Raw genomic sequence first — 18158 nt, 5'->3', positions numbered from 1 at the left:
TAACTGACTATACGCGGACGAAGTAGCGGGTAAAAGCTAGTAAACATATAAGTAAGCTTGATATTTTAAAACTGCATCCTCAATTTGAAAATTTATTAGTTTTTACATGTTCAAGATGAGGAAAGTCGCATATTTCGGGCACGCACTAAGCACGTAACGTACGAACTCCTACAACTCATCATGATGGCAAAAGTTGCCGGAAGAAGGAGAGTAATTCTTGGCTGCGCAACATCCGAGAGTGGACAGCAATCGCGAGTGCGGCAGAACTATTTCGCCTCGCGAAGAACAGAAAGTTGAAATTACAAAGCTGACTACCAACCTGCGCTAGTCGGAGAGGCACGCAAAGAAGAAGTTATATAAGTTCAATATTTACGGTGTGTGTGGATGATGCAGCTACTGTACTCAATAACTTTTGTATTAATTTACATTTACTGTTTTGACTTACTCGTGTAAGGCATTGACTATTTGACGTTTAAGTATGTTTGTTGCATAATGCATCATTATACATTGTAATTGAAATGATTTGTAAATCGATGGAAATGTAAATCTTGATATAAAAGAGTGGCAATGAGTTTCTTGCTACTTCTTCTCATTAGCTCAACCTAAAGGGCGGTAGCGAAGGATTCAATAAGAAAAATAATTTATTGACATTCATAAGTGTCATTTCCGTGACCTACATGAATAAAGTGATTTTGATTTGATTTGAAGAAGTACCTATAGTATGTACATATGATGCCTTCGGAGACCCAATCTTTACGATACTAGAGTAGGTGTAGTACCTACATAGCGAACAATTACAGCATTCTTAAGGCGAAACTAATTGCCAGCGATCATGAGCGATATGGGTTCACGGCTGCCGGCCCGCCAACTATGTAACAAAGCCAATATATTCAAAATTCTTGCGTGGAAAACAGTTTATATGCTTAGAATCCTCGTTATTCACTACTAATCTGAATAAATGAACCTACACAAAAAAGTACAAGCTATAAGAATAACTTTTCTGAGAGAAGTACCAATAAAATGCGTCACTCCATGCCAAAAAACTTGTTTAACTTTTAAAAAAATGTGGTAGTTGAAAAAGGCTCGGCAGTGTTAACTCTAACCAACAGCAAGCATTAGCAACCTACAAATAAGGCTTAAGGATATGTGTAACAGGATTAAGTAATGTTCATTGCTCGAAATGCTATACTTTCACCACAAAACTTGTCTAAAAACACCATGTTTGCGTGTTTTCTGCTTACTCTTCGCCAAGCTTTTGTAATAAAATAAGCCATGAATAGATGTGAGTGTAAATTATATCCCTGCCCATATAATCCTTTAAAGGCTACCATAAATCACGTTCTAATTTGAGTGCTCAGTTCAAAATAACTCTCGACAATAACTATTAATACTCGCACTACGTGTTCACTGAATAGCCTCTAATGTAATCTAAGTATTCAAATACAATGTGTCTGGGCTTTACTTATCGATATCGATTTTATTGACATTATATTACAAGGGAAATTCAAAAGCTTGGCTCTGGCCTCCCGTTCATAACACTGCAGCTTTTAGGGGAATTTTCAAAACAATTTGTTATGTTTCGGGAAACGAACACGCGACCTCACGCGTTTTTGCGAGCGCTCTTACCAACTGAGCCAACGATGTCTCACTTTCACAAATTGTTCATGTATTACGGTTGTATAGCAAGTTAATGGTACTGACATACATTTTTTAAGTGAATCCTTAACAAAAAATGCGTTAAGAGGTCAACCCTTTGCCTTCTTAGATAAAAAATAGTAAGCACTTACGTCACATTACGAGATTCGGTGCTTGAACACGACAGGAGCAGCAGGAAGGTAGCAAAGCCACATATTCTCTGCGAACAAATAGTAATAAAATTATTATAAAATTCAATTTCATAAAAATGTCTCAAGGTAATAATTTCTTGCACAGTTTCTCCTCTCTCAGCGTCATATTTGTTTCTGAAACGATTTTTTACGACAGTAAGGGATGAGACGAGCAGGACGTTCTGGAATGGTATTTGAAACGCCTGCCCATTACTATGCAGTGTCGCTCAGGATTCTTGAAAAACCCAAATATTCTGAGTGGCTCTACAATTGCGCTCGTCACCTTGACACATAAATGTTAAGTCTCATTTGCCTAGTAATTCACTAGCTACGACGCCCTTCTACCACAAAACACAAAGTAAGTGTAAGCATTATTGCTTACACATTATTGCTTCACGGCCGAAATAGGCGCCGTTGTGGTACCTACCCATAATCTAGCCGGCATCCTGCGCAAGGGAGCCTCCCACTTTATATAGTTATTATGATTATATTAAGTTTTTTTTATGGAAAAGGAGGACAAACGAGCGTACGGGTCATCTGGTGATAAGTGATCACCGCCGCCCACATTCTCTTGCAACACCAGAGGAATCACAGGAATAAGTACCTATTGTAAATATAGTGATAAGCATTGTTTTTGTTGTGAACTGGAAAACACTTAAATATCAATATACTGTTATGTAATGTTTTCAAACAACATCTTACTGAATGTTTTTCTTGGAAATATTTTTTTGTGGATTGTTTTTTTTTTAATTTTTGTTGAAATATTTTATTTGAAATATGGAAGGGAAATATGTATACAAATAATTTAAGTTTTCTTTAGTGTTAATTCCGCCAATATTTGTTTTTAAAACAATTCGACACGTGTTTTGCCTCTACACGTGGATTTCCGCAAAGTAACGCCTAATTCAATAAATTTTTTTAGGGAAAAATGTGTTTTTAAACTGTCCGAGTGAGGATGTCGCGCGTGCGACACAAGCACATCTCACCTATAACTATGTATGTAGTTACTAACCCACCTTGGCTGACACCGACTCCAAAAATAACAATAATCGTTACTAGAATTAGATTAATTAGTTAGATTGCCTAAAAATACGCAATTATTTTCATACTTTTTAGTGCATATTATATCTATTGTTTTGGAATAGTGTTTTTGAAGTCGGCAGTTTTTTTGTTCATTTTATTTATTGTTAGATTTTTAATGAATCTGAACTACACAAATAAATATTTTGTCTAAATATGTGTAGATCTACCAAATTTAGCAATACAGCAATTAATGTAAGCGCATTGCAATTTTACAGACAGAAATTGGTGAAAATGTAAGTCGTTAAGGAGTGCCATCATTTGACTGCGACAATTATTACTTGACCATAACGACGTTACGGTAGGTGACCCAAATATCTGGATAGCATAATAAAGATTTGGCCTAGTATTGTTAATTTGCTTCTAAGAATTGAAGAGTTCCGTTACTTTGTCATGGATCCCCTAATCAGAACCTAACCAAACTCCAACTCCACCAAACTACCTTTGAAGTATATCCTTTCCATTAAAAAATAATAATCGAAATCGGTTGGCGCGATTTTGAGTTATTCATAAATGGCAAATTGAAGACTTTTATGGTTTTCTCATGGTTGCCATTGTCAGATCTGGACCAAATTGCAATGGGACACGGGAAGTACCAGCTTTCAAATAAAAAAAGAGTTATCAAAACCGGTTCACCAAGTCCAAAGATTTGAGGTAACAAACATAAAAAAAACATATCGACAAATTGAGAACCTCCTCCTTTTTTGAAGTCGGTTAAAAATATAACATAAATTTACTCAAACATTCGAAGTCCATAGTAAATCTCATCATAATTAGTCGGCTAGCTAAAAAAAAGCAAAAGAGTTTCAGACGTATTAGTCATTATCATCATCAGCCGGAAGACGTCCATTTCCGGACAAAGGGCTCCCCAAAAAATGCCACGACGATCGGTCCTGCGCTGCCCTCATCCTACGTATTCCGGCGATCTTGACCTGATCGTCGGTCCATCTTGTGGATAGACCCAGACAGATTAATTGCTTTCATATATTATATAATATTAGTATATAAACATTGAATTCCAAATAATACAATATTGGTTAATAATGTGAAGTAAACAAGTTTATCCAAATAACGTGTTAGTTAATAGTGTGAAGTAAACAACGCAAGGTTGATCCGTAAGAATTTCTGATAAGGAAGACGTATTAAACGTGTTATCTCCGGTCACAATAAAATTATTAATGATTCTATAACAATAATAATATGTCCAATAGATCTGTTGAACATTATTCAAACGCATTCACCGTCTGTTTATGGCTCGAAAATCATTTAGGTAGGTAACTACTAGATTATGTTTAATTTTCGAAAGTAAATAGCCTTATATGAGGAGATCGTCATAATGGACAACGTGGCTACGAGGACGTTTATCGCAAAAAAATCCGCCTAGCGATGATGTGAGCTGTGAAAGCTTGAAATCAGTCAACTGATATCTACGAAAGGAAGACGTCATGTCTTTACAAAAGTTATATTTTTGCTTGAGGAAGAGGAAACAAACAAACTTAACTGAAAATATTATAAGAAAATAAACACCGACATCAATAACAACAAACATTTTATTACAGACTTATATTATTATGTGAATGTAATTCTATAAGAATATTTGGGGAGCCTCCTCCTTTTTTTGAGTTAATACTTCGCTAAACTACTAAAGTCGGTTAAAAATACGGAAGGAACGAAGTAAAAGTGTGCGAGTCACGGGGAGACGGTGCGGGGAACGGTGAGCACGAGCGTGCCGCCCGCTCAGGGAACAAAATCAAAGAAAAATGAGACATGTCCTCTCCGCTCGATCCATTTCCACTGAAGCTAACGGGGAGCTAACTAAGCGGGGAGGAGATGTGGAAATAACAAAATCTGATTGGTTATCAAAACGCATCTCCTCTCCTCTCCGCTTTGGTGTCAACCGGGCCTTACTCTCTGGTTTTCAAGTTTTCATTACTGTAGTCGTAGATTTGCCGAAGAAACATATGAACAATTTTCTAACCAATACATCAATTCGTTACATCCGTAGGGAAATCTTAAAATGGAAGGACGACAAGCTATCCTCACATTCGAATACGACCATCGAAAGTATATACTTAATATCATTAAATACGCATACTGTTATATCTTAATAGCTTCAAATATTCAACTGACAACGCATAACCATAATTCAGTCCGAACATTGTAAAAATTTTTATTTCCGAAAAACCAAAGCAATGAAGTATAACATAGGTACGATTTAAAAGCCCTGAAGCGGCGAAGAATGCGTTCTAAGAGGCCAAAAAGAATGTAAAAGTGTGTCAAATATTGAAGAAATAAGAGAAGTGTTTGGAATTGTTAAAGAAAATCCAGAAACTCTTAGTATAACCTAAGTAGGTATATTATATTCCGTTATTCAATAATATCAAACGGTTACATTACAAACAATAAGGATTACTTACTTATTTAAATACGAATTTTAAACACAAGTTTCCAACGCGGATGAGAAACGACAAGACGAACTGTCTTCATTTAATAACGCTTTAATATAATATAAACAGTGACTACAAATCATATCTTTACAGTAATTACCCAGTCAATACTCGTTATGCAAGTTATATATCAGCTACCTGTCTTGGCGAGCCTCAAAACATACATTAACGATTGATGTTGAAGGGGCATTAAACTTCCAAGAAGAAATGCCAACGAACACATCAATCATGTTTGAATGAATTGAGATGTTTTTCATATTTAAATTATTTATCAGTCACCACCATGACCCCTACCCCCGTTACTGTTTCTGAACACATTTATGAGTCAAAAAGTGAGTTCCTTTGTCCAATTATGTGAGGTAAATATTAGTTTTATTATTAGTCAAATAGAAGAGCTACTTCTCAAAATGGAGCGCGTGAGTCTAGTGTTTGGATTAAATATTAACCGAAGTAAAACCGAGGTGATGATTGTAGATCGAACCATCAATAACTCGCCCGACCTCACGCAGATTGGGAACTGCGAGGTTTTTGCAGAGAGATTGCAATCTTATGTATATCTTGGTGCATTAATCTCAAACAATGGAGGATGCGTAGATGAAGTAAAGCGCCTTATGGCGATAGCAAGAATTAACAAATGACAAAGACGACAAATTGAAGACAATATGGAAGAACAGAAACATAACAAAAGCTACGAAAATCCGGCTCGTCCAAAAACTTGTTTTTCATATATTTTTGTATACTGCAGAGACGTGGACTTTGCGACAAGTTGAGAAAAAGAAAATTGATGCTCTGGAGATGTGGTGCTGAAGGAGAACGCTGGGAGTTTCATGGACCGAGTTTTGCACCAACGTCGCCATTCTCCAAGAACTTGGCATAAAACAACGCCTTTCAGTGTACAGAGTCGCATTTTTAAGTTCTTCGGACACGTCTCCCGGCGCGAGTGTGAGTGCATTGGCGCCTCGTTGTGCAGGGCGAAGTGGAGGGCACCAGAGGGCGAGGAAGGTCGCCCATGCGATGGACCAGACTGTCGGCCAGCAGGGAAAAGTGGCGAATGCTCGTGGGGCGAATCATATCTGCCGCAGAAGATGTCACTTCGTGATGACCACGACCGCTCTGCCAAGAGTGTCACGAAGAAGAAAAAGAAAAATAAAAAATATATTTTTTTTAATTTTTGACTTCAATGTAATATTTGTAAGCTCCGACGCAAAAGTGGGTTGTTTGACTTATGTATCTGTTTAATGTTATCTGTCTGTCTGCATTAAGTTATAAAAATATCTTGTATTATTTTTATAATGTGTGTTATAAAAATATGTTTAGGTAAGTAATTAAAATTATATTTAGTTAGTAGAGTCATATTAATTTTTAGTCAAAATTATAACATAACCTTTACTGCATCGCCGACCGATGATGCTTTTTTTTAAATAATCTTTAATTATTTTAAAATACTTGTCCGCCTACTTACCGTGGATTGAATGTTTAATTTTAAATTTAGTTTGTGGATTGATGCAGCTACAATCGTCACTCTTTTGAGGCTAGCTTACATAAGTCGTTTGAGTAGCTAAGTAACTACAATCTATCCAAATAAATAAATCAATTTCATTTCATTTACACTATAATATAAGTATATTTTAAAAATTCTTAAGAAAAGAGTTGACAAAATGACATTAAACATATTTTTTGGTATTTGGTATCTAATAAAATAAATAATATCAACAACCAATCATATCAAAAATGAAATACTTATTATAAAGGGACTACTTATATCCTCAGAGACTTCTTGGTCATGCCGTATTAGTGCGTAGTTTCCGACGTTTGTATATAAAGGAATCATTCTACTTGATATGAACTTCCTGCATAACATGAGCCTTTTAGATAGCATTGCACTTGAAGTCCATTATCATATCAAGGGCTGGGAATTGAGGTTATTAAACTAATTAAATCTTTATTTTTATGAGCGTCGGTGATGCGAAGGCTAGTTGCCTTCACGCGGAAGGCACCGGTTCGATCTTCGCGCCATGTACGTGTCTTCTGTTATTGAATTCAATTTATACGTTTATTGGACGCTTTGAATAAAACTAATGTGAGGAAGAACAGACACTAAAAATTCAAATTTTGAGTGTGAACTAGACGAACTCGCACTGGGCTTAAAAGAGTTTGACCATCTTGAAATAGGGCGTTATTCGCAAAAAAAATGTCTCAGTTGCGGTTTTTTTTAAATTATACTTGATACACACTAGACCATTAATTGTATCATACTTCATGAGTTCAAACTAAATATTATGCGGTATAGTCAAGGTATAATAATATTTTCTTTTGTTGTTTTTATTACCTACATCTTTATTAAAATACTGTTCTTTCTACAAACGTGAAAATAGCACGAGGAATATTTGTTTTCTTGCGCCTATGAAGTATAAATTCTTGCGTGTGTACACACATATGTACCACACACATTTTTTTATGGGGGAGGGGGCAAACGGGCAACAGACCCATGTAATGTGAAGTTGTGAAGCGTATATCCCGTGAAACGTGCCTAAAGGTATTTGTAGGGTTTCCACAGCCTATTAAGGTATATTGATTTGGTTGCTCATAACGGTGAAGGGTGGTGAAATGGCGCCAATGGAAAAGCATGATCTCACATGATTAACACGCGACCTTGCATTGCATACCTACTTACACTCGCTCATCTTTCCAGAGAAGCATAAAGCATTAACCAGTAGGCAAGTACTATGTAATTAGATAATATTATGTGGTACTAGGCATTTTTCAAATCTTTTCACCATTTTCATATCATAATGTCCACTGCTTTATCAATTATTTAGTAATTATGATTAAAATTATCATGATTAAGATGGTAATCGATAGCAAATTTCAGCAAAAATAAATTAAAATAGATAAATAATTTAACCTGACATCTTAATTTAAAAAAAAATTACTTCATGTTCCCCAATTTAGCAATGTTCCATGCATACCTTCCTTACTTTGAAGTGTCATAATCCCTAAATATTCTCATCATACTGATACTAAAATCACATGGTTTGTAGGTAAAATAATACGTACTTCTATTATTTAATGTATTTTAATATTAGGCTCATTGAACACATCTTTGAAGCCTGGGAAGAGTCACAGGATGCATTAATCATGTTTTGTGGTTTTTCTAAAGCATTTGACAGCTTCCACCATGAAACTTTACTTAAAATGAAAGCATTATGGAGTAAAAAATACTGCCCTAAATCTTTTACAATGATATTTAAATGAAAGAGTTCATGATAGTCGACGTAAACGGCAAACGGTCTTCGGGTAAACATCTAAGAATAGGTGTTCCGCAGGGTTCTATTCTCGGTCCTTTTTTGTTTCTTGTATTACCTTTTGTGGTAGATGATAGCCATGAGATTGTATTGTTTGCTTATGATACTTCACTTATTTTTAGAGCCAAGCAACGAGCAGATATTAATAACGTGGTAAACAATGCACTCTTAAAGATTGATTAAGATGCGTTGGTTTGAGACGAATACAGATTATTCAGTAAAAAAACGGTTCATTACACCAAACACAGCGGAGGAACAAACCAATGTACTTATAAATGACCAGAGATTGGGACTTGTGGACGGTCTTCTTGGGTATCACGGTAGATAAAAAGCTACATAATAGCTTTTTATAAAAAATGGTCTGTCAAAAGTCATTCAAAGAAAAATTTATGGAGATAAATATAATGACTGTTCTTTCAATATACGTTCACAAAAATCGTCACCTTTTTGCTCTTAATAGTGATTTTCATTATTATAACACTAGAAATAAGGGATTGCTTGTAACTAATTCTAGAAGGCTTCATAAGATACATAATAGCTTTAAGGGTAAATGTATACACTTTTATATTAAAGTCCCAGCCACTGTTCAGCCATTATCTATAAATATTTTTAGATGTTGTATAAAAAAATTCCGAAACGGTAGTAGTATTAGAAATGACATCAAAAATAATTCTAAAGGAATCAATTTTGAGAAAATAAATGCCTTTTATGCCTATTCATCGATATTGAAAAAAATATCGGACCTTACTGACATCTGTGCTTAATTTGATTTGAATTAAGACCGATTAATAAAATTGTAGAAGTTGTTAATTTTAATATACAAAGTTAATATTGTGAACTCAACTTTATGTTCCTGTTAGTAACTAAGAATCCCAAGTAGTAATTTGTTTAATTGAGAATTAGTTTACAAAATAGCTTTTGTTATTTGTTTATTTAATGAGATGATAAACGCAAAAATTTTGTATTTTTTATATAGATATTATGTTTTACCGAAATTTCTATAAGATTGAGTTTTATTCCTTCTTTTTCATAACAGAGTTTATCAGAAGTATTTTCGTTAATAATTTGTGAAAATATGCCAAAAATAATTTTTGTTTGCTAATATAATTAATGAAAATAATTTAAATATTAGAAATTTTAATAAAAAAATACAGAATACTCTGGTTTTTATTTAAAAAAGACATATCAAAAGTGTTATTTATTGGAACTACCTGTGTCCTGAGTGCTCTATACAAACTCCTTTTTTCGCTTAACTGCATGTTCAATTAAACAATTAGTCTTAGATTAAGGATTGGTCTCCGCTGCGCTCCAACTAGATATCGCAGGCGTAGTTGCAAGGTGCAGCAACTAATACTACGCACAAGTGGGCGTACTCGAGCCAGTCTGTTAAACTTTGCTAATAATTGAAACAAAAATGCCGGGTTGCGTAGTAAAAATTTGTAAGAATAATACTAGAAGAAATAAGAAAGACACTGGGATCACATATGATCAGTATTTTGTATTTTATTAATTTCAATGTAAAATGTCACGAAGCGTATGTTACTAAATGTGAAAGATGCCATTGAGTGTCAAGATGCCACGCACCCAAGCATCTAATAGTTGCCGTTATCTAGTTGGAGCGAAGCGGAGACCAATCCTTAATCTAAACAATTAATATTTTCCTAAAGCTCATCTAATAAGCTATTCAAAAATTGCAAAAAATATTACAGTTCTTTCTAAAAAAAACATTCCAGTACCGTAGCGGTCAACTTTTTTGAAAAACGTTCGGACCTATAATTATGTCCAAATAAGAAAAATGGGTAAACACGTAAAGACTTAAAATGGAAATTGAAAACTTGAAATAAATTTTATGAAGAAGAATTTAAAAAAAATGGATTAAAAGGATGTTTCCTAAGCCGGAAATAAAACACATACCTATATGCTAATAGTCTGCCGATGCTGACATGGGAAATACCAACGTATAAACCATCAAATTAAAATAGATGCGTTAATATTCTAAGATTTGTACCAAATTTTTCCTTCCCTGTGTGCCAAATAAGTAGTGACACATTTATCTATTGGTCATATTATTTATGCTTTTCGAATCGATTTTATTTTTATTTTTTTGTTACGTAGTATTTATATCCTCTTTTCTTTCTTACTTGTTTAAATCTGACACGCACAATTAGTTAATTAGTCACCTTTTACAGATTCATTAGATACTTAGAATATTAATAGTGTCATTATTCTAAGCATAGAAATATAGAAGATGAACACTAGATTCGCCGTCAGCGTGTGTAAATGAGATAGCGATAGCACATGAGTACATAAACTGTACAGAGTACTACCTATTTTGGTAGGGTTGTCACAAAAAGTTAAGATATAAAATTTTATTTTATTAATAACAACAAAACATTTTTTTATTAGCTTTCTTAATGGGATCGATCATCGATATTAAATAATTCTAGACGCAAGATTTTTAACATTATTATACCATATATTACTATAAATTTATAAATTAACTACCTACTCTAATATTTTTTTTTGTCATTTTTGTTTTTTAATACTGTATTGTTTCTTTTAACGGTGTCGTATATTCTGAATGTAATGTAAACATTTTTTTATATAAATCTAACGGGAAACAATCAAAGACACTGTTTTAATAAACTTTTTAGACAAATTACTAGACTTTGAAGGTATATTTACACAGAAAGGGCACGTGTGGTCGCGGTAACTTGTTGACGACAGAAATAATTATAAATATTCAGTCTATCTCTTACTTGAGATAAAAATCGTAACTATCGTTGACTTTACTGTCCCAATAAACTTATCGACGGTAACTCTCCTTATCCGTACACGTTGTCTGTCAATGGGAGGACGTATAGCTAACCAGCGATAAAAGTTTGTATGGAAATTTCAATTCAAGCGTCCCATTATAAGGCGATAACAATGACTTCAGAATGACGGCTAATTACTTAAAGTAGAAGGTAGTAATTTATCTCTATCTGTAGATAGTATATTGGGAACGGCCGTCATACCTTATTTATACGTCTACTAGATAGACGATGACAGCTGTCAAAACAACGAAAAAAAATTTAGTTTAGAGTTAACCTTTATTTTGAGCACTGCATGCACACTAACACAAAGTGTAATACAAATAGCGAGTGTAAGACTTAGCTTACCCGCACACTAAAGTATTAGACCTGGCCTATTTTTATCGGTGATATACCTACCTACTGCTGCAACAGCAAGAGACTTTTATATTATCTAAGTTCTAGAGCTTGAACTCATTCTTTGTAATAAGGATGCTTCTTGAATCTTGAACATTATGGTGGTGATTACCTACTGTCATAATTAGTAATCGCATCCAACAAATACAAGGAGAGAAAGAGATCCAGTAGCAATTAAATAATCAAAATCTAGTAATAAAATAGTATCTGTTTAGATATTTAGATTTAGTAAGATTATATCAATTGAATTATGTCGTTGTTTAATTATGCTAACGATACTCTATTGACCTGTATATCTCAACTTATAGAGCGCAAAATTATACTTAACCCATTTTATTAGTTAGCAATTTGATAGTCGCTAGTAGGTACTTACTAGAAATATTTTACACTGCCTACCTACCTAGGTACTTATTATTTTGATGGATGCGGTTTAAGTACATAGGTATCTAATAATAAATTTACAAAAAAGTACATTCTTAAAGATTTCTGCTTGTTTAAGCCCTGGGTTTATATAAATATCATTTAATTAAGACTTTTTGTTAAATTCGATGGTGGAATGGATACCTACACAGTCAGTCTTACCTAATTTTAAAGTAACGGATTCTATTCTCGCTAGGAATTGCCATTGAATAGATACCATGAATGGATGGATGGGTTGTTGTTCCAGTAAGTATGTTTTGTATTTAAATATATTTTATAACGTTTAATAAATAATAAAATCGGAGCATAGTTCACAGTTCACAATAATACTAACAGTGAAGTGTTTATTGCAAGGTTTGGAGTCAGTTCCGCGCGTCTGCGTCACATTTTTAATGATAATGATAAAAACATTCAAACTTACTGTTTGTTCGATAAAAATATTGGCGTTTCAAAATGTTAACATAAATTTTATTTGTAAATCGCCACAAATTTATTATATTTAATGGTAAATACATATAAATCTTGCGTAGAGAATATTAAAAATATAATAATTATAATATTTAAATATATTGAGCGCTTTGCAAAAAGCTTTCTTCCGCGTTCAACCAAAGTGGAATGAACTACCTAGTACCTTATGAGGTCAATACGACATAGATATCTTCGAAATAAGCACATACAGTATACACCCACCAGAAGGCTGGCAATCCTCATGGGTCCTCAGGCGTTCAAGAGAGTATGGGCTGATATAAGAGTATATATGCGGTGATCACATACTATAAGTTGACCCTTACGCTCATTTGTTCCTCAAAATCATCATCCATGAAGAATAAAATTTAAATGTATATTAAATACTATAAATTATTATAATACTGTTAAATTACATTTTGTAACTCACCCAGCCAAGCGCCATCTCGTTAATACTAAATTAGACGAGGAAGCACTTTACTTTTTGTTCCTTTAAGTAGCCCGATACGTGATTTAAAAATAATCTCAGAACTGCTCCTGCGCACAGCCGACCGCGAACTGAACTGAGAGTCGAGAGATGATTGATGAATGGAATGACTGATCTGAGACCTGCGACCGTACGGGCGCTCGTAAATACTGTGTTCGGACTATTGCAGGATGTAGGCAGCGCCCATAGCCCAAGACGTGATCAATCGACATTCCATTGGATTAATAGATTGTTATTTTCGGTATCAGTGGCTAATAATTTATTTGTAATATACTATACTTTTGAAGTGCATCTATGGAATGCGGTAGCTCAAAGTCTCAAGCGCGGCACTTTGTGTTGGTGCGGCATATCTAGTTGCATTAATTATTAAGCCTTTGATAAGTAGACCAAAAACTTCAGTTTTATTATTTACCTAAACAATATGTTATTTTAAAGTGATAGTCCTCACTTCTGGGATTAATTACACAAATTTAATTTATTAAGGTTATCAATTGTAAAGTAGATCCTGTAGATGAAGCCACAACCTGAGAGTTAAACGGGACATATTCAAGATTTATCAACGATACGTTACTCGAACGGTTGTCTCAGTGGAAGAGCATTCGCACGGAACGCGAGAGGTTGCGGGTTCGAGTCCCGCATCGTTCATAAATTTAATTTATTATTTAAATTTTAGAGACTATCCCAGAACTACTTGTACAATTACATTTTTGGTACTACGCTATATCTTTACGTACTTAACCTTGATTAAAGTCAGTTATTGATCATTTTTGTATTGTATTGATTATAATAATAGTAAATTACATTTTCATTAGAAACATATCTACTTGTACGTACCTAGATATATTTTATCTGAAAGAATAACTTGAAGAAACACCTAAGTACACTAATTACCGTTACTGCCGTTCCTTTTGTGGCGTCTATTTGCTGAGAAATCATAAAACAAACTCTGATTCAGATAAGAAAGGACATTGCTCTTGATATTTCGGTTAAGTTAACAATGTTTACAACACGTGTTATAGGTACGTAGCTTACTGCAACATTATGAATAACTATCAAGTAAGTGCGAGTTTGCAGAATGCTGGGAGAGCTTCTTCCGCTTCTTCTCTCAGAGCGCTATTTGTTTCCGAAGCTGTAGTAGTATCTAGTATATTAGAAATGACATCATAAATAATTGTTCTTCTTTGCGTGCCTCTCCGACTAGCGAAGGTTGGCGGTCAGCTATGTAGTTTCAATTGTTTGTTCTTCGCGAGGCGAAATAGTTCTGCCGCACTCGCGATGCCAGTCCACTCTCGGATGTTGCGCAGCCAAGACTTTTTTCTGCGACCTACGCCTCGTCTTCCGGCAACTTTTCCCATCATGATGAGTTGTAGAAGTTTGTACCTCTCGTGCCTAAGCACGTGCCCCAAATATGCGAATTTCTATGAAAATAATTCTAAAGGAATCAATTTTGAGAAAATAAACGCATTATCCTTTTAAATCGCTGATGGAGGTTTTTGTTTTCAAGTCAATATCTTCCATATTTTTTGGCGTATCGTAGTTTCGTGGTGCTTGATCTACCACAGTTGATTTATTTCGTCATCGCGCAATTTTCCACCATCCCCCACAACCAAGCGTGTGTCACTCGACGCTTTAGGAACGAGGGTTCATAACTTATCTACGTTTTCGAACCAGCGAGTTTTTCCCGGCGCGCGGGATCCTCAAGACAGTATTCAGTCGGTTGTATTGACAACCACAGATTTCTGTGGTTTTTAATCACTCACCGCAACGCGCGTGCAATAAATTTTACTCATTGTATTCCAGTTCGTATTTTCTTATTTATTTGATCGAATTTAAAATCTCAAACATAAGAAGCATAGTATTAGATAAACAAATCAAAGGTAAACATTACACCTAGGCACCTACCTACCTAAATAGTTATTTTTTTCTGTAATCGTGCGAGTTGTAAAGTAACTTTGAACGTACAGTCAGAAGTTTTTTTATTTTTGATCATCAATGAAATTTCTTTAGAAAGGCAATAGAGCGTCACGAATATGTGGGACGTTTTTGTTCAAGAAAAGGAATAGGTTTTTGTTCAAGGGAGAGAGCGATTGACACCGATTGAGGAAGAGTATTTCTTACTCTCGGGCTTCCCTACTAGCCTTGTATCGTGCAGATTTAGCGCGCGACCGTTAGTAAGTAGAACATCTTCCCTACTCGCCTCGTATCTTGCACGTTTTTTTATATTGACACTTTAACACAAATTATCTTTCCCCAAACTAGGCATAGCCTGTACTACGAGTATGGGTACAAAACAATGAAAGGTTTAATACAATATACTTACATAAACATTCATAAATACATACAAACATCCATGACTCGGAAACAAACACTCATATTCAACATATAAATGTATGCACCTACCGGGATTCAACACGACTTCTAGCTCAGTAGGCAGGGTCACTAACCACTTGGCTATATGGGTCGTCAAAAGTACAGCCAAGTTGTGTGAAAATGCCGCCTGTCGCGTAGCTCACCCTGAGTAGATAGTTCCTGAGGTGAGATAGTGACTTAGCTGAGTGTGATATGATGCGAACTTGACTTTTGCTGTGGGCTGTCTGAGTCTTTTTTACGAAAATAAGGGACGAGACGAGCAGGACGTTCAGCTAATGGTACTTGATACGCCCTGCCCATTACAACGCAGTGCCGCTCAGGATTCTTGAAAAACCAAAAAAAAACTGAGCGGCACTACAATTGCGCTCGTCACCTTGAGACGTAAGATGTCAAGTCCCATTTGCCCAGTAATTTCACCGCCGTAGCGCCCTTCAGACAGTAACGTTTACACATTACTGCTTCACGTCAGAAAGAGGCGCCGTTGTGGTAACCATAATGTAGCCGGCATCTTGTGCAAAAGAGCCTCCCACTGGTAAAGCTTAAAGTAGCAGCATAATTTCAGCTGTCAAATGTGTATAAAAACTAAACTGAACATTATGCATAGCTTTCACTCAGCTTAGTTTTACGTAACGTCTAAGAACGCTATATAGATCACAGCGTCAGGTTAGTCATTAAGGCGAAGAGTAAGCATAAAAAACGCAAACAAGGTGTTTTTAGACAAGTTTTTTGGTGAAAATATAGCATTTCGAGCTATGAACACTACTTAATCCTGTTACACATATCCTTAAGTCTTATTTGTAGGTTGCTAATGCTTGCTGTTAGTTAAAGTTAACACTCCAGAGCCTTTTTGAACTACCACTTTGCCTTGCAGGTAAACAAGTTTTTTGGCATGGCATGACGCATTATTTTAGTACAACTCTCAGAAAAGTTATTCTTATAGCTTGTACTTTTTTGTGTAGGTACATTTATTCAAATTAGTAATGAATTACGAGGATCGTAATCATATAAACTGTTTTCCACCCAAGAATTTTGAAAATATTGGCTTTGTTACATAGATGGCGGGCCGGAAGCCGTGAACTCATATCGCTCAAGGTCGCTGGCATTTAGTGTCGCCTTAAGTACGAGTAGATCGTAGCGAGCGTAATTACCAATGTAGTACCTATTACGTATACACCGCAGCTGAAAAATGAGTACGATTTATAATGAAGCTGTTTAGTGAGCCGCGAAAGTAGCTATTTTTTAGATGGTTGTACTAACTGGATCTTCTGTACTAACGTACGTACGTAACGTACGTACTCTTTATAATGTGCCAGACAATAGAATCCAACTTCTTTCCGCGGTGTATTTAGGTTCAATCACAGGCGTTTAATGTCCGCCATTATTGAAGTTGAATATTATAATTATTTGTTGTATATCTACCCTACTCTTTAAGAAAATGTGTGTGTATACTTATGTATGCACGCAAGAAGTTATACTTCTTTGGCGTACTATAGCAAAAATTCTTAAAATTATTTATTGCTCCTGCTATTCTACGTTTACAGAAAGAACAATATTGTAAAAATCTTGCAAAGATGGCTTTGACAAGTAATTATTGAATACGGCTGTATGGGCTTGAACTCTTTGCCTAAGTTCGAAGAAACCAAAAAAAATAAGGACTTTCGCAAACGTCAGAAAACTTTTGTGTTACAGTGATGCGCGTGCATCTTAAAAATTTTCTTAACGCGGTTGGTGCCCGAGTTGAATGCAGTCGGGGACTGACATAAAGAGCGGGAACATCTCCCCCCGCTGTCCACACGCCTTGCCTCGCGCGTGTTACATTATTAAGCTTTTATGTAATTATTTAATAATAATAAAGAGGTAAATAACTCTGAATAAATATATATAAAATATGTTTATACATCTTAATACTAAAAAGTAGTTCAATTGTATTTTAAAGTCAATACAGCCAATAAGAGCTTGATCCTGAACGAGTAGCTAGGACTGCCAACCTAAGTCTACTAAGGTTTCGTTGGTTCGGCGCAGTGGTGCACCGAACGGACACTTCAGAGTTAAGTACTTATTATTATTCTATTTTCTGTTCTAATATTATCATCCCTTTTAGTACCAATTAATGATCTAATAGCGTCACCCCATGTGAATATTAAATGAGGCTAGTAAGTGTTATTTTAATATTTTAACATAAGTACATTTTATATTTTATATATTTCTCAGCTTGTTGGATATATTTTGTATATTATAATACAAAAGATGAGCTGGGAGTTTCTTGCCGGTTCTTCTCCCCATGTCAAAGCTCCTTTACAAACCGATGTAGCTTCATGACTTAATACATATATTTATAAAGTTGATAGTAGTTTACTTGAATATAAAGGTTATTAGATTTTCATATTTGCTTTACTTGTAATTTTTATACCCTATACTCTATATCTCGTAGCCATTCTAACACGCGCCTGCAGTGTAGTGCTGTGCCGTACTCGTCGCTTACCGTTACATATTGGAGTTAGTACTAAAGTTGCGATCCCGTGTTATTTTTGAAGTGAAAACTTTAGCCG

General features: G+C 35.0%; 1 protein-coding gene across 1 annotated transcript in view; it reads right to left on the bottom strand.

Annotated features, from left to right (window-relative positions):
* Window positions 1–13352, bottom strand: part of LOC126973869 (desmoplakin) — a 29680-nt gene extending 16328 nt beyond the window's left edge. Inside the window, exons 1-2 of the mRNA XM_050821223.1 lie at window positions 13183–13352; window positions 1788–1855 (exon numbers count right to left, since the gene is read on the bottom strand). Of these exons, the coding sequence (XP_050677180.1) occupies window positions 1788–1855; window positions 13183–13197 (83 nt within the window). The 5' untranslated portion in view covers window positions 13198–13352. The remainder of the gene's footprint in view (window positions 1–1787; window positions 1856–13182) is intronic.
* Window positions 13353–18158: the final 4806 nt, after the last annotated feature.

The sequence above is a fragment of the Leptidea sinapis genome, chromosome 30, assembly GCF_905404315.1.
Source record: "Leptidea sinapis chromosome 30, ilLepSina1.1, whole genome shotgun sequence".
NCBI lineage: Eukaryota > Metazoa > Arthropoda > Insecta > Lepidoptera > Pieridae > Leptidea > Leptidea sinapis.
This window is presented reverse-complemented; position numbering and strand designations above follow the sequence as displayed.